The 20,368-nt window shown below is 45.7% G+C and overlaps 1 protein-coding gene across 4 annotated transcripts; it reads right to left on the bottom strand.

Annotated features, from left to right (window-relative positions):
- Nucleotides 1-8,949: 8,949 nt before the first annotated feature.
- LOC103629196 (AP2-like ethylene-responsive transcription factor TOE3) lies at nucleotides 8,950-14,231 on the bottom strand. Of its 4 annotated transcripts, none has more exons than XM_008650369.4 (10): nucleotides 12,942-14,231; nucleotides 12,799-12,824; nucleotides 12,647-12,677; nucleotides 12,466-12,553; nucleotides 12,243-12,388; nucleotides 11,853-11,897; nucleotides 11,589-11,698; nucleotides 11,288-11,433; nucleotides 10,788-10,907; nucleotides 8,950-9,420 (listed from the first exon to the last, which is right to left on the bottom strand). In XM_008650369.4, the coding sequence occupies exons 1-10, from the start codon at nucleotides 13,451-13,453 to the stop codon at nucleotides 9,160-9,162; spliced, it is 1,485 nt and encodes a 494-aa protein (XP_008648591.1). In that variant the 5' UTR covers nucleotides 13,454-14,231; the 3' UTR covers nucleotides 8,950-9,159. The 4 variants fall into 4 exon arrangements, with proteins under 4 accessions (XP_008648591.1, XP_020394749.1, NP_001315195.1 ...); NM_001328266.1 differs by having other exon boundaries at nucleotides 8,954-9,420; nucleotides 11,589-11,749; nucleotides 12,942-13,928; XM_008650371.4 differs by lacking the exon at nucleotides 8,950-9,420 and adding an exon at nucleotides 9,856-10,357.
- Between the last annotated feature and the right edge of the window lie 6,137 nt (nucleotides 14,232-20,368).

The raw sequence follows: 20,368 nt of genomic DNA, 5'->3' as shown, positions 1-20,368 counted from the left end.
ACCTTTGGACCAAATCAACATGAGAGCACTTTAGCTCCTCATGTTCTTTAGTCAACTCGTCAAAGTGTTGCATCTTTATGGAGAGAATATCTTCTAGCCTTTGACGAGCTTCGCTTTGCTCTCTCGCTCTTTCTAGAAGTTTGAGCATGACCGCCTTATCTTCTTGGCTTAGGCGAGCGTAGAGATGCACAAAGCTTCTTTCTTCCTCCTCATCCTCATTTGTGCTTCCGCTATCATTTTCATTAGCCACACAACACATGTGGGAATCGAAATGGGAAGACAAACCTTTTGGAGAGGTGGATTCATCGTTTGGTCTCCATCGTTCATTTTCTCCTTCTTCCTTGCAAGGGTTAGTATCACAAAAACTAAAGGAAGTAGAGGCATCAAATGAACTATTATGTTTGGACTCATCAAACTTGATTTTAATTCTAGTCCAAATATCATGCGCATCGGGAATGGATTCGTCATAGTTTGATATGAAGGCACGATAATCTTCTTTGCTAAGAGAATTGTTTAAGATGTCAAAAGCTAGGTAGTTTAAGCGATAACATCTTTGATCCTCCTCGGAATTAATTTTTCCATTAAAACTAGAGGGAAAAATACTCTTGTCAATAATTTGTTCTAATTGAGGATGTATGGTTCTAAAGGCATTTATCACACTAGTAGACCATGAATCATAATTAGAACAATCATCACATAATATCTCAAGAGTTACCTCCTTTTGAGTTGCGTTCGTTGGAGGAGTCTTCTTGTTCTTTTGGGATCTTCTACGAGCCATCACTTCGAGTTGTTAGACTCAAGATGAAGTGCCTAGCTCTGATACCAATTGAAAGTCGCCTAGAGGGGGGGTGGATAAGCGAAACCTGAAAATTAAAACTTTATCCCCCAACTAGATCCTTTGATTAGTGGTTAGAACAAGATGAACAATTATCGGAGTATAAAAACTAAGTTCTTGCTAGTAAAGAGTATAGCTTTCAAATAATGCGGAGGTGATAAATCAATACAACTATTAATTCTATGATAATAAAGCAAGAAAGCTTAGATGAAAAAGAGCACTAACTCAAGTTCTTTTCTTGCGGAGTGTTGCTTCACTTAAATGAGATTTTAACTTGAAGCAACACCAAATGACATGAGCAAAGAATAGTGCAAGAGAACTTAGAGTAAGGGAAAGCAAACAAATCACAAGCAAAAGCACAATGAACACGGGTGATTTGTTTTACCGAGGTTCGGCCCTCGAAGGCCTAGTCCCCGTTGAGGAGTCCACTTAAGGACGGGTCTTTTTCAACCCTTTCCCTCTCTCCCGATCACACAAGGATCGGCGAGCTCTTCTTCTTCTCAAGGATCACTCTCGATCCCACAAGGACCACCACAATCTTTGGTGTCTCTTGCTAGCTTTTACAAGCCTCCAACACTTTGGAGGAAGTTCGAATGGGAGTCAAAAACTCCACGCGCAAATGAACACAAAGATGTAGTACACACTATCTCTCAATGAATCTCACAAGGCGCTAGGGCTAAACTCAATTGAGTAGCTCTTAATTGCTTGCTCTCTCTTTTGTGGCACTTGTGTTGGTTGTAGTGGACTAAATCTTGTGTATAGGATGGATCAATGAATATAGGTGGTTGGGAGGGCTTGAGTATGTCAACTAGATGACTTGGAATGTTGCTTGGACTCCCACACGTTGAAGTGGCCGGTTGGGGTGGTATTTATAGCCACCATCCAAAAACTAGCCGTTGATGAAGTCTGCTGGCGATGGGCGCACCGGACAGTCCGGTGCACACCGGACATGTCCGGTGCCCCAGCCACGTCATCCTATCCGTTGAGATTGGAGCTGGTCGACCGTTGGAGGCTTTTGTCCTCATGTGGCACCGGACAGTCCGGTGCACACCGGACAGTCCGGTGCCTCTCTGATCCTCTGCTCTGACTTCTGCCGCGTGTACTGTTCTGCACTGTTTACTGTCAGAGTCGACCGTTGGTGCGAAGATGACCGTTGCTCCGCTGGCACACCGGACAGTCCGGTGTACACCGGACAGTCCGGTGAATTTTAGCGGAGCAGTCTTCGTGAAATCCCGAGGCTGCCGAGTTCCTGAGGCCGCGTTCCGTTGGAGCACCGGACACTGTCCGGTGTACACCGGACAGTCCGGTGAATTATAGCGCGCCGGCCCTAGACTTTCCCGAAGGTGGCGAGTTTGAGTCTGAGTTCCCTGGTGCACCGGACAGGTACTGTTCACTGTCCGGTGGCACACCGGACTGTCCGGTGCGCCAAACCAGGGGTGCCTTCGGTTGCCCCTTTGCTCCTTTATTGAATCCAAAACTTGGTCTTTTTATTGGCTGAGTGTGAACCTTTTACACCTGTATAATCTACACACTTGGGCAAACTAGTTAGTCCAATTATTTGTGTTGGGCAATTCAACCACCAAAATTATTTAGGAACTGGGTGTAAGCCTAATTCCCTTTCATCCCTCTCTCCCTCTCTCCCTCTCTATACGTCCTATACGATCCTCCTCTCTCCCTCTCTCTCTCTATATACGTTCTATACGAGTCTCCATCTCCCTCTCTCCCTCTCTATACGTCCTATACGACTCCTCCTCGATAAGGGTTAGGGTATTTGTTAATACGAATTTAATTATTGCTTATGTTAATATGTAGCTCAATGAGTTCTCCAACCAAGGACCAAGGATTAGGGCCCGACCACATGGACAAGAGTGTTGCTCAAGAAGAATCCAGCAGTGAAGGATATGAAACGCCTAGCGACCCTTTTCCTACCACTAGGATAGATAGGGCCGTTGCGCATGAGTTGCAATGTGACCCTACTTATGATCCACAAGAACATGAGGTAAATTACACATCCTTAATTTCGTGTGTGTACCTAATTAATTAGCTGATTTCACAATGTCTATTACACATGCATGATTCTCTTGTGCATTTTATTACATGAATAGGAGGTCTTGTCTAAATTTTGTGCGATGCTCGAAAAAGCTGCGGCACAATACCAAGACGCACCGGAACCGATCCAAGGCGCACCAGAACCGACCCAAGGCGCACCGGAATCGACCGAGACAACCACCGAGAGGTCAAGGAAAAGGAAGCAGAGCGATCGGAACAGAGGTGACAGGGGGCTAAACAAGTTTCCTAACAAGACATATAAAATCACAGACGTGAGCCCGAATGGTCAGCCCCTAGCTCCAGAAGAGGCACTGCCTAAGTTTCGGAATGCACTTGGGTTCTTAGTTAGAGATAATCTTGACATCACAATCCGACAGTGGAGAGATGTATCAGATGATGTCAAGAATCAAATGTGGAATAAGCTAGTAACGAGGTTCGTTTTGCCTGGGGGTTCAGAAGAACTCGTGAAAAAATACACGATGAAGCAGTTTGCAATAAATTTCTGAAACTGGAGGTCTGAGATGAATACAAAGTTTGCAAAGAAAGGCCTAGACCCAACGAAAAAATATAAAATCTCAGCAGGTCAGTGGGCAGTATTTCTAGAGCAGAGGAGCAGCCCTGATTTCATATCGCTAAGTGAGGCAAATTCAGAACTGTCTAAGAAGAACAAATACCGCCACCACCTTGGCACAGGTGGTTACAAGCGTCAGGTTCCTAAATGGAGACAAGAAGACGCCGAGAAGAAGGCTGCAGGGTTGCCGACGCTGTCCGAGCAACTCGGTGAAAGGACAGCTAATTGGATCCGTGCTAGAAAACCAAGGGAAACTAAGTCTGGTGTATCTTTTGATGATCCCACTGTTGAAGAAGCGGCAAAAAACATATATGCAATTGCAGCTAAGCAGAGCGAAGGAACATTTAAGCCGCAAAGGGAGAAAGACATTCTAACGGCTGGCCTCGGTAACCCTGAGCATCCTGGTCGTGTACGAGGAATATCATCTAAGGAAGGATGGAAGGAAGGATTCGGACCACAATGGGAAGGTCTGTACAAGAAACGTGATCGATACAAGGAAGAGATGGCAAATTATTTTAAGGAGGAGGCCAAGAAAGAGTTCAAAGGCCTGATGTCTGAAATGCTATCGAATCCTCCTCCAGAATTGATGCAGCAATTGGCGATGGCGAGTGCGATGTCTGTTCAACAGATGACCACTCCACAGATGCAAATAATTCCAGCAGCTCAAACGTCGGCTGCCACCGAGGGTACAACCATCCCAAGCTCTGTCGCGTCAACGGGAAATAAGGTCCGCTATCCAGTTGATGACATCACAAGGCCTGTGGCATGCACACTAGTTATAAGATATGGTATTAACAATCAGCGTACAAGGAAAGTAGCTACAGGCCTTGCGATCCCAGGACGCAAGTTCCATGGAAACGACATTCCAGAAGAATATTGCAGGGTAGAAGTGACGACAGTCGTCCAAGGATACGAGGACGACATGCTAGACATCCCTGGGCCCGAAGGTATCGAGACACTTGGACAAGCTATCAAGAATTTTATCCTTTGGCCTCGAAGGGATGTCGAATTGGTTGATATCGCACGACAGCCGTCGTCGCAGGCCCAACCGTCTCCGCCTTCTCAAATTGTTGTTCCTATTGTACATCCATCATCACCTCCTCAAACTTCACATGCTGCTCCTCATCCTCTTTCTGACCCTCCTTCTCCTCATCCTCATGGTGGCCCACCGTCTCCGCCACATACATCGCCCTTCAGGGATCCACCTTCTCCACAGCCATCTCCACGACCATCAAAGAAATCTAAAGTTTCTATACCAAAAGTAGTGTCCCCGTATGATAAGAAAAAGAAGAGTAAATCCACTGCTAGCACTGTTCGTTTTTTGAAAGGGATTGGACGGAGCCTCACGTCAGACAATGTTGATTTGGCCGATCTCGAGGAGTCCACAAAAAAGGCTGAGGCAATGGCCGCAAAGATAAAGAAGCCAACTAAGGCAGATTATAAAAACGTGCCTAAAAAATATGTGCCGGGCAGACCACTACTCACTTTTGAGAAACTAAGGAAGGTCCCGGCTAATATTAACAGGTTGCATGATTGGTACATGCGGGCATCTTCAGTTGGCATCGACACCATCAGTGTTAATATACCAGCCCATGCTTTTATTGGTTCAAATCAAAAGGTCGTTGTTACATTCGAGGACATGTGGTTAATGATGAACCTTCAGAGACTCGACATGCAACTTGTAACCATATTTGCATTGTAAGTGTCACTCATACTCCACATATATGTGTTATTATTAGTGAGTTGTATAAATTTTCAATATCTGATATGCACGTGTGCGTTGCAGAATGCAACATGATCAGCAGGAGATCCTTTATGGTACCAATCCCAATGCTAGTGCCAGTAAAAGGGTTGGGTATCTCAACCCAATAAAGATATGCGAGGATAACCACACTTTTAGAATTGGAAAAGGCAACGAAGCATTACAGGGGCTAACAGACGAAGAAATTGAGGTGCGTATCCAGGATCTGAAGAAGGATTTTGAAGCAAGATACGCCACCTACATAGGACACGCAATGCTTCAATTTGAAGACAGGGAATCCATAGTGGCCTCGTACAACTTTAAGTAAGTGTGATTTTGCATAAATAAAATTAATAATTTCAATACACATGTATCACAAGTTTGATTCGTACAGGGACCACTGGATATGCTTCTTCATTTATCCTAAGGTTGGAAAGGTGCTGGTGCTCGACTCCTTGCACACCGAGCCTTCGGCCTATTCAAAATTCCAAGGCATCTTAGAGCTGTAAGCCTTTTCTATGCATGCATACTTATATCGATGAGAATTGTAGAATAACATGGTGATTCAGATCACAGGGCATTTAGGTTTTATAAGCTACGAGGTGGAAAGTACGACACGTCCAAAAAAAGGCGTGCCACTAGACATCCATTATAACTGGCCGGTAAGTATGTGAATTTATGAATACATATCATATATGTACGTACATAGGACAATGTTGCAACTAAATAACCAATCTCCTGTTATGTAGTGCCACAAGCAACCACCCGGATCGGTCCTATGTGGGTTCTACGTGTGCGAGTTCATGAGAATGAACGGACGATACATCACGAACCCTGATAAGGTATTATTAGTAATAGTCACGTATGTATTTATATCATTTAAGATGCAAATGTGTTATTATTGAGTATAAATAGATAATGTTTATAAACTTCCTTTACAGCAATTTCAAAAAGGAAGCCCGGAGAACTTGACTGAAGGTGCATTGTATGGTATAGTTGAGGACCTGTGCACATTCATATTGAAAGAGGTCATTCCCGCAGAAGGGAAATATCACGATGCTTCCGGAACATTAGCTTTACCAGAGTTTAGAATACTAACAGAAATTAGTAGACTATCTCTTAGCCGAGATAGTTATTAGAGCTTAAGTGAAAACTTTGATGTATATAATGTGTGATGCATACATGGTTGTAAACAAGACTTTGATGTATATAAATGTATGATAGAATTTAATTCCATGTTGCTTTTAATATCAATACTACATGTTTATCAATATATATATATATGTTTTGTGTGTGTAAATATATATAAATTTCAGTACTGATTGAAAATTTAAAAAAAGACGGAAAAACTTTCCACTGGCGGCTAAATAAAACAAACCGCCAGTGGAAATGCTATTTCCACTGGCGGTTTTCTTTATAAAACCGCCAGTGAGAATAGCATTTCCACTGGCGGTTGCTTAAGAAAACCGCCAGTGAAAATATCATTTCCACTGGCGGTTCTAGAATAACCGCCAGTGGAAATCACTGGCCCCTAGCACTGGTGGCACTGAAAAGCGCCAGTGAAAACGTCTCTAGAACCGCCACTATAGAGGCTGTGTGTACTAGTGCAGAGAGGATATGTTCCATAGTTGTTCCAATCAAATAACTAGTAAATTATCCTCATGTCAACTTTATTTGAAGTTTACTGGTCTAGCTAGAGGACAATATATATATATCTATAAGACTCTATTAAGAACTTAATATGGGTAACTAGTGCTACCACGACTGCATCCTCTACGTTGACACTCTTGGTCCACCTCACGCACCTCGATTGGTTCTCCCGCCCCACGCGCCCCGCCTCGGCGCCATGCCCTGTGGACCCCACGCGCAGCGCCCACGCAACGCTCTCTCAGTTACTGCTATGTGGACCCCTTGCTCTATAAATTTAGAGCTAACCATCAGACTATATATACCTTAATGTTTAGAAATAAACAATAATTATATTTAAATAAATATTTCAATACCTATTTATATAATATATAACAACTATAGAAAAGCACGAGTAACCGGCTAGTGTATGTAATAACAATAACAGCTTGTATACGAAATTATAAATTTACTAACGCCGCCGGCCAATCCTGTTGTACTATCGTACTAGTTAAGGTAGACTACAACTGGCTTTTATTTAACCTCTATCTATCAACTGGACCAGAAAACTATTAACAAATGAAAAGGAGTGTCTACAACCAAAGATGAATAGAATAGAATAATCACAGCGTCATCAGATCACCAATCGAGACATCATTATGAGAGAAAAAAATTGCACACGTACAGCAAGCTGCTTCAAACCTACACCTGTCATCTGACTCAGCTCCCTGATGCATGCAGCCGCATATGCATTATTATTTCATATACAATATACACTCATATACCAGCTTCAGTTTTTTTTTTATTTGCAGCTTGTTTGAGCTGCAGGGTTTGATATATATAAGTGGACGATCGATGCCTTAGTATGTACTACGACAACTAACCGTACCTATTAACATAAAAAAACCATGCACCTTGGCAGGAAGAATCTACATGCATGATATAGTATAGCAGCATATGGGCCACACAAAGTTTAAGACCGTACCAAAGGTAGCCTTGCTTAGCAGTGCAATCATGTTGGTTAGTTAATTAGAAGAGCAGCATACTAAAACAAGTAGCTAGCTATAGTACATGTGTGTCTAGCTAGCTAGTGTAGATGGAAAGATGAAGTGCACACCCAACAAAGAGCGTCGTCGTCCAAGCATATTAAACAACGTACAAGACTACTAATTCTAAATCGAAGAGGGATTAGAGGGGAGACGACGACCGACCTAACTAATTATTAGCTAATACAAGGAATCAATCACACACACAGCAACAGGGGATTAAACAAACGCATGTGCCATGTACTGGGTAGTACCAGCAGCTGCTGCATATGCCTTGCTTTGTTTTAACTAATAATATAATTATTATTAGTTGTATATATAACAGTAATATTTAACTAACTATGTATTTTGTTTGGTCCATGATGCATGCAACAACAAGGTTTGTTTGGGCCATTAAACAACTACTATCCGGTGGGGGAATTAACGTAAGCAGTGACGTATAGCTGGGGGCGCCGTGTGTGTATAAAATAGCAATATATTTCCTCTCGATCTCGAGGGGGGGTAAGAATGGAATCATGCGTGCGTACGAAAGGAGGAGAGAGACCCACACCACATGCGATACAAGAAAACAAGGACGACGCCTAGGTAGCTCTCTCTCTCCGATCATATCCTTGAAAAAAGAAGAAATCCAAACCGGTGGTCGAGTTGCTGTAGGTTCTGAGGGCAAACCTGCTGCGCTATGACCACATGCGATCTCGAGAACGCGCGCGCGCGTGCGGCCACTGACATCGGAGACCCACGCGCGCGCACTAGGCGTTAGGCGTCACCCTCACTAGGTAGGTTCAGTTCGTGAAAGCTCGAGAGGGGAATCGATCAGAATGGATCGGTCGATGATGAACAGGCGGTGCTAGCTCGAATCTCGACGCCATGGAGCATGCATGCAACGGAATCGATCTAGCTCAGCTATATGAAATCTAGTGCGTATATCTCTGGTGGGCGTCGACCAAAAAAGACTAAACATTGCAGGAGGCTCCTCCTTCACATGCCCATGCATGACAGATTCCTTGGCTTGATCCTTCTATCTATAGCGGCGGCGGCCACTCCAGCAAGAGCCGCAGCGGATCGAGTAGCGTACGTGCAATTTATTCAACGAGAGAAGGCGCCATTTTCGATTTCACTTGGGTAGTGTAAGCAGTACGCAAATACAGTTATGAAGAATCCAATCGATCAACTACAACCCGTCCCGGGCGGCGCAAAACCGATCGAAAAAAGTTGCGGCGCCCGGAGGGAGGAGCGGGCCGGATGCCACCAGCCGCTTCCCGGCAGATTTACAGTGTGGCTTCTTCGATTCTCAGCGGCGGTGGTGGTGGTGGTGATGGCTCGAGGAGGAGGACGACGACGGTGGCGGCGGGTCGAACCGGCGGGAGGAGGCGGCCGATGGGGCGGCGGCAGCTGTCGTGGCGGTATTGGAGAATCCTGATGATGCTGCAGCGGACGACGTCGACGGCAGCGGCAACGGCAACAGGGTGGTGGTAGGAGGAGGAGGTGCAGCTGCGGTCACCTTCCATGCTGCTGCTGCTGCCCAGCTGGGATCTCTTCTTGATGCATCACTCTGCATGCATGGTCAACAAATAAACTGAAAGTTCATTCACCCTAGGACCAATTCAACGAACTGATGAACAGTTCAAATTAATCATCCTAAGTAATAACGCTTTCTGATGCATGGAAGCATGTTTTTTTTAAGAGAAACAAAACAAAAAAGAGAGCAAACGGCAGGAGACTCGTTCCACCAATATAATTAGCTTAGCGTTTCCCATCAGTTCAGCTGGGGGCAGAAAAGCGTCGACCTCAGCTCTTCCCGTCCAATACAATACAATCAGAAAGCGACACTGGTGTGAGAGTGAGACCGACCTCAAAGTTAGCTGACCCATTTATGAACGAAAGGTTGGAGATCGAGTTTTATTTATCAACACTCGTCCAAGTTGATTGCTGAACGACTAAACAAACCCCAAGCTTATTAGTACACTGAAAAGAAGGCAAATCCCCAAGCATAAATACCATGCATCTTCTGTTTTCGTTTCCAGGGAAGGTTTGAAAAAGGAACAGTACGTGTTGAAAGCAGGCAGGCAGGCATAGCATAGTTGACCGAGAGGGTTTGATTAGGCAGGCCAGGCAGGGCTTAGGGCATGTACAGTGGTGTTTAATGTGGGGGCTCTTAAGGTGTTTTAGGGGGTTATTTGCAAAAAAATCTTAGAGCCGTCTCTCCGTGAAGAGACGCCTCTGGCTCGTAAACCAAGTAACAACAGACGCCTCACTTCCCACTGTACGAATTTGTCGTCTGTTCTATCGATCTGATGCTATACAAATACATTTAATTCTGTATTTATTAATAGACTACGTTTAGAGACACTCCATTGTACAATAGAGTCTCTTAGTTGTCTCCTATGCTTGGAGAACCGTTTTGGCGTCTCTCCACTGTACATGCCCTTAGAGTTGAAGTGTCGCTGCTGGCCGGTAGCTAGGTCTAGGACCTTTCCTTTTCAAGGAAGCTAAGGGAGAGAGAGAAAAAAAATCAAACACATGTACATATTCTGATCTAGCCATAAAGCTGCTAGTACTATTATTCCCATATTAGGCCAATTCAAGATAGACACATATATTCAACAGCCGGCCTATACGGGGGAGAAAAAAAATTCGCGCATCCCATTAACTTCACTGAAATCGACGGGCGACAGGCGGACTCTAGCTAGAATCCAAGGAAATAAAGCGGGCGACGACGAGAGCTACACTGACTGACAGCCGCACGCAAGAGAGAAATTAACCAGCTGCTAAAAATCTGCTATCTGAAACTGCATACACCTTCAGGCTGCATACTGCACTGCATGAACAATCTGACACCTGATCCGTGTATTATGATGCCAATCTAGCTAGCTTGACAAACCTTTGCAAATGATTCAGTACTGTATAGTGTCGTCTAACCTCATGGTGTGTGATGAAGAAGGGGTGAGACCGAGGCGGTAGATGCTCGGCAGCCACGAGATGAGGGAGGAACGACCGGTGAGGGCGGCCCGCCGACGACAGCTCAGACGGAGCATCGATCTGCATGAGAAGAAGAAGAAGCGAGAGATTTTCAGTTGAATTATCGGCAGCTCCATCCAAAGCTGTCCACGCCGCTCTCTGTATAAATTTTCCTTAAACAATTCAATTTTGGTAGGAGGAAGGAGAAAAAGTAGACGAAGAAGAAGTATTCTGCTCAGCTGTCGCGATCACCCACCCCGAAAGAGAAACTCGCTGCTTGGCGATAAACTAGTCCGCCTAGCTAAAAATGATCCCGACTTGCGAGAGGGTATGTGTTTAATTGTCAAATGATCAAAACCGGGCAACTAACAGCCGTCGGTAGAGATAGGGTTTGACGAAGAGGAAAGTTTTACTGATTTTGATACTTGTCAAGGTACGTAGCGTTATTACTTAGCGCTTGCCTTGGTTTTCTTCAGAACGGCGGAGCCGTCAAACGGCCGCCCATGGTGGTGGTGGAGCTGCGGACCAAGGCAGTTCTTGTCTCTTTTGGGGCTCTGGGACGATGCCGGTTGCGAGATGCTCAAGTTCAGATCAACGTCGTCAGCAACTGCAGAAGCAGAAACAAAAAAAATCAAATCTCAAATTCAGAAAGTTCACCCCGGTTCAACCGAAAAACAAGGGCATCGTCCGAAAGCTGATGAGCTAATAATTAACAGCGGCGTCATCTGAAGATTACATGGCAGCGAGCAGCTACTTAATTACCTTCTGCGCTAGCTTCAGCAGTCAGCAGCAGCTCCCCGTCGTACGTGCTGGGCTCGAAGTTCGTCACGGCCTCTCTACCGTTGCATTTGATCGCGGCCTTGTCGTACGCCCTGGGGTCACGAAACGGCAGGGAGAATCGAATATCGAGTCGGTACTCAACCCTTTGGGAATCAAAAGCCATGATAAAAGAAGAGAAATTGCAAGAGAGAAATCAAAAGGCATGGTGTATATGAACAAATGGCAGAATCGTCCGAGGTGAACAACCTTGCAGCCTCTACTTCGCTGTCGAATAGCCCAAGATATATGTACCTGCACCCAAGCCAAGCATGGCGTTCCCACCGGTGAGCTAGCTAGCTAGGACTGAGGAATTCCCTAGCCACTTCCCCTTTTTTTTATATTAATATTCCGTTTTTTTAATCTTCTGATTGAAACAACCACTGATCAAGCAAGCATATACTTTTACTGAACAATGCATGGTAAAACTAGTACTAAATCATGTGCGTGGGAGTTCATCTGGTGCGAAGTACGAACGAACGAACTCTATCGAGACTACAGCCATCAAGTGAGTGGATGGAAAGGAAAGGCACATGCAAGGATGAAATGAAATAATCTGCAGCAAAGTACAGCGCCTGCAAACGAAGTGTTGTTTCTTACTTCTTGCCGAGGAACTGCCCCATGCGCGCCTCCCAGCGGCCGCACTTGTGCAGGGTGACGCCCCTGTACTTGGAGCTGCCGCGGGAGAAGCCGGTGCTCTGCCGCCGCAGGGCGTGAACGAACTCCTCCTTGGACAGGCTCTTCATCTGGTGCACAGGGCCATGCGTGTACGTTCAGCAGATGTTTCAGTCGGTGCTAGCTGCAAGAACACTCGTGTATGTACCTGCTTCATATCGTCGTCGTAGTCGCTGAGGTTGAAGTTTATGTCGGCGTCGACGCCGCGGAACTTGATCGCCGCTCGGTCGTACGCCCTGCAGCAAGCCCGTCCCGAGAGCTAGCGGTCCATTAATCCGGCCGGTCGGTGGGGTAGCTAGACAAGGGTGGATGGATGGATTGATCGTTACCTTGCAGCGGCATGAGCAGTGTCGAATCCACCTGCGTAGATTGGCCATCGGCCAGATCACCGAATCGGTTAATTAGGCCATTCGATCGAGATCACGAACTAGTTAATAACGGGAAATTTATGCTGCAGATCGATCTGCTTATTGCTGCTCACCTAAGTACACCTGCTTCCCGCAATCCCTGCCATTTCCGAGGAACAGGACAGCACAGGAAGACGAAACATTTGGGTGTCAGAATCACAAGCGATTATTGGTCGGTAGGTGAAAGGGCGCATGGTGAGCTTGCAGTGCTACTGACCAGATGTGGGACTCCCAGCGGCCGGTGCGGCGGTAGAAGGTGACGCCGCGGTACTGCGAGCTGCGGGAGCGCGGGCCGCGGCGGCTCTTCTTGGCCTGCTGCGGCTGCGCGGGCGGCGGCGGGGGCGGGTACGGGTGCGGGTGCGGCAGGACCCTGATGTCCGGCTGCTGCTGCGGGCCGGCGCGGAAGAAGCCGAGCTCGGCCCAATGCTGCGGCGCCGGGAAGAGCTCCCGGGTGACGAGCTGCTGCTGGTGGTGGCGAGGTGGCGACGGCGTGGCGTCGCCGTCGTCGGCGTCCGCGCCGGCCGCGTCGCTGTCGCTCCTGAGGATGCTGAACTCGAGCACGGCCGGCGTCGAGCTTGACCCCTCCTCCCCCGGCGCGGGCCCCCCGCCGCCCGCCGATGCCGCCTCCGCGTTCAGCACCGACGAGCCCGAGGACCCCGAGTCGCTCGCCTCCAGCGCCGCCGATGGCTTCTCCGGCGCCACCTCGGCCACGTTCAGATCCAGCTCCATCTCCCGCTCCTCTGCTCCTGCTCCAAGATTCCAACTTGCAAGCAGCAGCCCGTCCCCAGTCGCAACTGGGCTGCTAGCTAGTAGGTAGCTACCTGGTGGCTGGCGCTGGTCTATTTCAAGAAGAAGAACCAGAGGAGGAAGAGGTAGAAACAGGAGAGTGCCGAGTCGTTCTTGCGGTACATTTAGCCTCCACGACCACGAGCTGCCTCCTCACTCCCGATCTCTGACGACCATCCTGCACGCAACCCGGAGACGGCCCTAGCCACTGTACGGTCGCTTCACGACTCAAGAACACCGTACCCCGGACCACCAATCAACAATCAGCTAAATATCCTCTCCTTCCCCTCCTCCGTTAAATATCTTCTCTGATTTGGGCAAGGGGAGTAGGGGGAGAAGAGGAGCGGTTAGCTAGCTAAAGGTTGGGTTTTTTACAGGAAAGGCGGCGGGCGCGGGGCCTTTCGGAGCTCCGGCGGTGGGCGACGGAGCTGAGGAAGAAGAGGGAAGGTGTGGCGGAGTGAGGGAGAAAAAAGAGGCGGGTGATATATAGATAGAATAGGAGAAGGAGAGTGGGGTGGGGCGTCGGTCACCGCCGGTGGCCGGTTAACCTTAAAATCCTTCCTGATTTGGGCACCCTGCGTCGTCCGATTTGGTGGGTGGCCGCCTGCGGGCCTGGATTTGTCATTTCTCCACCCCGGGACCCCAATCCGGCCATCCCAACCCACACCCACACGGCCCCGCCCGGGAATAAAAACATGGGAGTGAGAGTGAAAAAAAAAGAGGGTCAGATGATAATAATGATGATGACGATATATAGTTTGCCATGCCATGCATGTCGCGCTGGTCGAAAATATCTCCTCTCTCCGTTTTGGCAGGTGCTTCCTCCTCGGCTTCTCCTGCCTGCCTACCATAGACTAGGCTGTTTGAGGACCGTGAAGGAACAATTTCTCTTTGTTTGAGAAATGAGTCTTGCAAGCGATGAGCATTGCAAATAATGCATGTTATTATGTTAGCGTGCATGTGTACCATGTATAAGAAAAACATTTTCTACCCTCATAGATGTAATAGAGTAGAAAGACTTATTTTTTCTGTGTGTCGTGACAAGATTTTTAGGTTGTGCGGACGTCGATAGGGCACCAAACACTATTAGGGATGTCACAGGTCGAGTATAATAAATACCCGTCCACGACCGTACCCGCGGATATTAGCCATACCCACCCGCAACTGTACTCGCGGATAAAAAAATTATACTCGTGTCCGTACCCGTCGGATATCGGGTATATATATATATATATAATATAGAAAATTCCAGAAAATACAATCATAACCAGCAAAAATTCCAGAAAACTTATGCGTACATGGAACACTTCAAACAAGTCTTCATGAATTATGCGTCAACACAGGCATACAGAATATAATATGGAAACACTTTAAGTCTTCATGATACATGTTCACTAGTTTTTTAGTTTTTACGAATATCCACGGGTAACCCACGGGCGGCAAAAAATATCTGTACCCGAACCGATTTTATCACGAAGAACCTGAATCTCGCCTCCCGTGAGGGACCGCGTCGGGAGGAGAGATCCAAGGGTTTTCTTATGGTCGACAGGTCACCCAAGGCGTTTCTAGTCAACATAGAGCTGAAGAGAGGCGAAGAATTGAGGTAGAGGAAGGCTAAACTAGGGCTAACTTATTCTATTCACATGCAGACCGTTTGTGCCGTCACCGCGCACTCTAGACCGTAAGGACTATAGGGCCGGACTGTCCGGTAGCTAATTTGGTGCTCAACACATGCCCCTTCCTTTTGGTGGAGGTTGATGAACAAAAAGCATCTACACTATTAGCACCCTTCAAGAAACAACAAATCTCACAAGTCCTTTTGTTTTTCGATGTAAGAACTCAACCGATGCAGGTCACCGGCTTTTCAATCTAATAGAGTGAGTATTCAATAGAGTTCTAGAGCATAAAGGTCGTTTAGGATTGCATCTTTCTCGGACATGACTACTTGATCAATGAATCAATAGAGGTACAAAATTGTGGTACCCCAGCTCAAATAAGCAAAGCACTGACACATGTAATACGGGTTCATTGCGGCACTACCCCATGTTTGAACAGGAAAATATATCGTCGATGAATAGGCTAGTGGAAAGTACTATGGCATCATTAGTTGAACAGACGACCCTTGTTGCGTCGCCTGTTGGACCGTTTTATTCAGTTGTATTGCCTTTGTAGGTGACCGGAGTGGTTTTGTTGGCCAAATGCAGGGACGGCCTTTTCAAAAGCAGGGATGGCTTTAACCATCCCACCAGAAGTTTTAGATGAATTTTGCTTCGACGTACCTGTTTCTGGTTATCGATGCTTTTAAAGGTGTGTGGACACTTCAGCCTCTGGTTGCTGCCAGCGTTCAATGAGATGAGTCAGATTGTATGTGTGGGTTCTAGACCAACCACATGGAAGCACCGGGTCGTTCGCGATGCGTTGGGTAAGGAGCTTTAATCAGTTAGCCGATCATGCTTGCCCCCCGGTGCCTTCGACCTTGTTAGTCCTTTTGTCCGGAGCCTTCTGAGTAATTACTCCTTGCAATGTTTCTGACATGTGAAGACTACCAACGATAATATTTTTGCCTTTGTCTTTATCGGCCACATCCAGTCGAACCAAGACTTTTTTATCTGTTAGCTCCATCATATTGATAGGAAATGGTTGTTTGTCAATTTTCCTCTCCTAGAAACTCAACCGACCCTTATGTATGGCTGATTATATCTGCTGGCGGAAAACATTACAATCATTGGTGGCATGAGAACAAGAATTATGCCACTTGCAATAAGCACGTCTCTTTAGTTCATCTAGAGGAGGGATAATATGAGTTACTTTAATGTTACCACTCTTTAATAGCTCATCAAATATTCTGTCAAACTTGGCAACATTAAAGGTACATTTAACTTCGTTCTTCTTGTCGATTCTTTTGAACTGGCTGTAAATTAAGAAGAGCATGCCAAAGGTTTGGCCTGCGTTAACCAAACAAATTCAGTTGTATATACCTGTAGATTCATCATCCGAGCTATCGCGCTCCACTAGAAGCACATTATGGCTAGCCGATTTAGATGACTCTTTATTTCGGCTTTCACATGCCAACGCTCGCTGGTGCACCTGTACTAATGAAAAGAACTGGGTGCCATCTACTTTTCTTTTAGGTAAGATTGCAACCCATTAAAATCCAGCCCTGCTAGCTGTTTGTCCGCGACATATGGATTTGGAAGCATCAGTTTCTAGTGTCCCGGAACACCCGAATATAGTCATTAACCAATTTTCTATTCCCCTATCGGACTAAAGCTAAATCAGCTAGTTCTAACTCATGCTCTCCTGAGAAAAAGTATTCATAAAATTTCTGCTCTAATTCCCCCGCAAGAGTTGATAGAGTTAGCCAGCAGGGCTGCGTTCCATGCGAATGCGGTACCAATAAGGGACAACAAAAATAAACGGATACAGTACGCTTCCCTATCAACCAATTCTTTTAGGCCCGCTAAGAACTAACTTACGTGCCCGTGCGTGTTTTTTCCGCGTTCATCAGAAAATTTAGAGAAATTCGATATCGTGGTCCCTTGCAAATATGGTACAACGTCAAATCGGTGATTATAAGGTTTATGATATGCCTATCCCGTGCCTGACACACTAACACTGATCTTGTCTATGAACAACTCGGCTACCTCGTCCCTAATTTTTTCACCACATCTGGTGACCATCCATTAAGTTTGGGGTGAAAACCTCAGGTTGCCGAACATTATTTTGTCGGCTTTTCCTCCCACGGATGTTCAAACTACATATTAGGTGTCCTATTAATGCTACCCCCTCCCACCCTATATCTTTCGGACTCTTTGGTGGCCGAAGAATATTCGGCCTTGTGCATATAAGGTGGCATGCCATGGTTATAATATGTTGTCAGTGGGGTCATGTAGTCCTGCTGCGATGAGTGTAATAATTGTGTATATTGTGTAGTAGCTGGTTCTAAGTACGTGTACCAGTACAGTCCGGTGTAAGGGGTCAGACGGTCCACGACCATGCTGAACAGGCCTAGGTATTACCCGGATGGTCCGGTCGTATATGGTGCCACCTGGGTGGTGTGCGCGTAGGCCTATGTATGGTTGGACGACCTAATAGAATATGTCGGATGGTCCACGACGTAGCCAGACGGTCCGAGTCGACTCTCGGACAGTCCAACTGTGTCTAGAGCCGATCACGAGTCAAGTGGCGGTGGCTGTCGTGGTGATATGATGTATTCATCGGCACTCCATACAATGGTTGGATACAAGATGACCCATTTGTAGTCGATTTGTTAGATGCGGGTGGCTCCGTATTAGGTTCCTACGAGAGAAAACTAGGGACAATAGATTTTTCATATGAACGCGCCCATCCTTTAACAGATTCATCTATATATTTTTTAACTAGCCTCCCCGCTATTCCATGAAAGCCTTAAAAGATGGATATGGAATACTTACATAGGAGCCTAAGGCGAAAGTAGGAGAGATTCCATATCGATCTCCCCTTGACGGATGATATTCTAGTGGCGATACACCATGAAGTATGATAGGTATTCTTCCTCTGCCTTTTCCCGCCATTTGGCAAGTTGTTGCAGCACCTCTTCCTTCTTACGCTTCGCGCGGTCATCAAAGGGGCTGCTAGTCATCAGCCGGGAGTGCCTCCAGAGTTGGCTTGATAATGTTGGTGGAGGAGACGTCGGTATGATCCTTACAACCGACCATTTGGGAGCTGATTTTTAGTAGACCTAGACGCCCTCGTCCCCAGCGAAGGATCATGAAGGAAAATTTCTCTTTGTTTGAGAATTGAGAGTCTTGCAAGCGAAGAACATTGCAAATAATGCATGATACTATGTTAGCGTTCGTGTGTACCCATGTATAAGAAAAACATTTTCTACTCTCACGGATATATAGAGTAGAAAGATTTTTTTTGTGTGTGTTGAAAAGATTTTTAGGTTGTGTTGACGCCTAACACCTAACACTAGGTGTGAACCATCTGGCGGTGCTCTCTGCGGGAGCACAAACGGTCTGCGGCCCTAGGCTAGACGGTCCACGGTCTCGCTGCAAGAGCGGTTTCTCCCTGTGCACTTGCCGGACGGTCCACGCTCTGGGCTAGACGGTCTACGCGTGCGTAGAGGGTCTTCTTCATGAAAGACCTAAATTTCGCCTCCTGGAAAGGTCCCCGTCGAAGAGAGATCCAATGGTTGTCTTGAGGTCGGCAGGCCGGTCACCCAAGACACCTCTAGTCGATGTAGAGCCAAAGAGAGCTGAAGATTTGAGATAGAGAAAGACTAAACTAGGGCTACACTAAGATATATTATTCCTACTCCTAGAGAATGGAAGGAACAATGCAAATAAGGTAAATTTGATAAATAGATTTGATTGGATCGATTGTGGGGGGCTCAATCGGCCATACCCCTTCATCTATATAAAGGGGGCTCAATCGACCGCATGGAATTTGCTAACAAACCTCGCAAGAAAGCAGAAACTCTAATTGATTCTGTTCACATGGGACCATCTGCGCCGCTACCGCATACCGTCCGACCTATAGAGTCGGACCGTCTGGTGACTAATTTGATGTTCATCTATTTGAAAGTGAAAAAAATCTTTTCAGAAACAAATGCAAGATATATATTACTCACTCCATTCTTTTTATTTATCGTATTTTTGTTAAAAATAAACTAGCGGGCGAGAAATATTTTAGAACGGAGGTAGCTAATATATATTACTAGTCATATACCCATGCATTGCTATGGTTTTTATATATAACATAGGATAAATTTTATTTTAATAAAACACAAAATATATGTTTTCTATTGATTAGGTGGGTGTGAATGCGGAGCTAACAACCAAAATTCAAACACTCACTTATACATAATTTCACCTTATTTTTACATAAACTCTTTTATTATAGTAGTAGAGAAGAGATTATATGAGTGTAGATTGATTCTAAAGAAATGTATGAGTTTTTTTGGAAATTTTTGAGATGACCGTATGTTGTAACTGGTGCTTTAATATAGTAGAGATAGAGATAGATATAGAGATAGAGATTTAAGCCTTCTGGCGGTAATCATCAATCAAAGAAAGAAAAATATTTATTTATTTAGTCATACGACTTCCGACATGTTGACGACGATCCGATCCACAAAGACGACCGGCGACGTGGCTCACTATCAGCTGCGTGTTTATGCAATTTTTTGTTCCCGGATGAGCGGTGCACCCCACAGCGTTGCGTCACCCTGTCCCAATTTTATCTGTACGCACCTATATACTGCATGTACTTCCTAGTCTAGTTTTGCAACTTTAAGGACTAGAAAGTTAAATTATTTTGTAATGCCTGTTTTTTTCTAGAACAAGAATCTCATGGGAATACTATTTGGATAAGCTTTCTTACGAGACCTAGGTGTAAAGATATATTATGGTGGAAAGATATATTATATTATAACCAGCTTATTTGTAATTCCAAAATAATATTTTACTCTTCTATCCTTCTATCATAATCCAACATATATAATCTAGTAGGGAATCAAACATGGCCCTAGTTCACTATTGAAATCCGGTTTTTTTACTAAGTGTCTAGCTCTTTGCCAAAAGTAGTTTATTGGGCACCCTGCAAACCATACTTTGTTGAGTGATACCATCGACAAAGTAAAGCACTCAGCAAAAAGCGTTTTTGCTAAGAGCCGAACACTCGGCATAAAACGGCTCTCGGCAAAGACGTCTTCGCTGAGAGCCCTGCGCTCGGCAAAAATGGGTACTCGGCAAAGCGTCGTTAGCTGCCGGCGGTAGCTGACATCTGTTAACTTGCCGAGTGTCCCAGTCAAACACTCGACAAAGTAACTTCTTCGCTGAGTGTCTCATTCAAACAATCGACAAAGAACTTCTT

This window comes from Zea mays, chromosome 6 (genome assembly GCF_902167145.1).
Source record: "Zea mays cultivar B73 chromosome 6, Zm-B73-REFERENCE-NAM-5.0, whole genome shotgun sequence".
In the NCBI taxonomy this organism is placed as follows: Eukaryota; Viridiplantae; Streptophyta; class Magnoliopsida; order Poales; family Poaceae; genus Zea; species Zea mays.
Note: the sequence above shows the minus strand (reverse complement) of the source record. Positions and strands in the feature narration are given on the sequence as shown.

What these genes read in the sequence shown, in the direction of transcription:
- LOC103629196 (NM_001328266.1), bottom strand. Translation starts at nt 13,453, where the DNA reads ATGGAGCTGGATCTGAACGTGGCCGAGGTGGCGCCGGAGAAGCCATCG. An exon ending in GGGCAGTTCCTCGGCAAGAA is followed by an intron (nt 11,898 to 12,242) that starts GTAAGAAACAAC and finishes GCTTGGGTGCAG; the next exon opens with GTACATATATCTTGGGCTAT. An exon ending in TCTTCATCACACACCATGAG is followed by an intron (nt 9,421 to 10,787) that starts GTTAGACGACAC and finishes CCATGCATGCAG; the next exon opens with AGTGATGCATCAAGAAGAGA.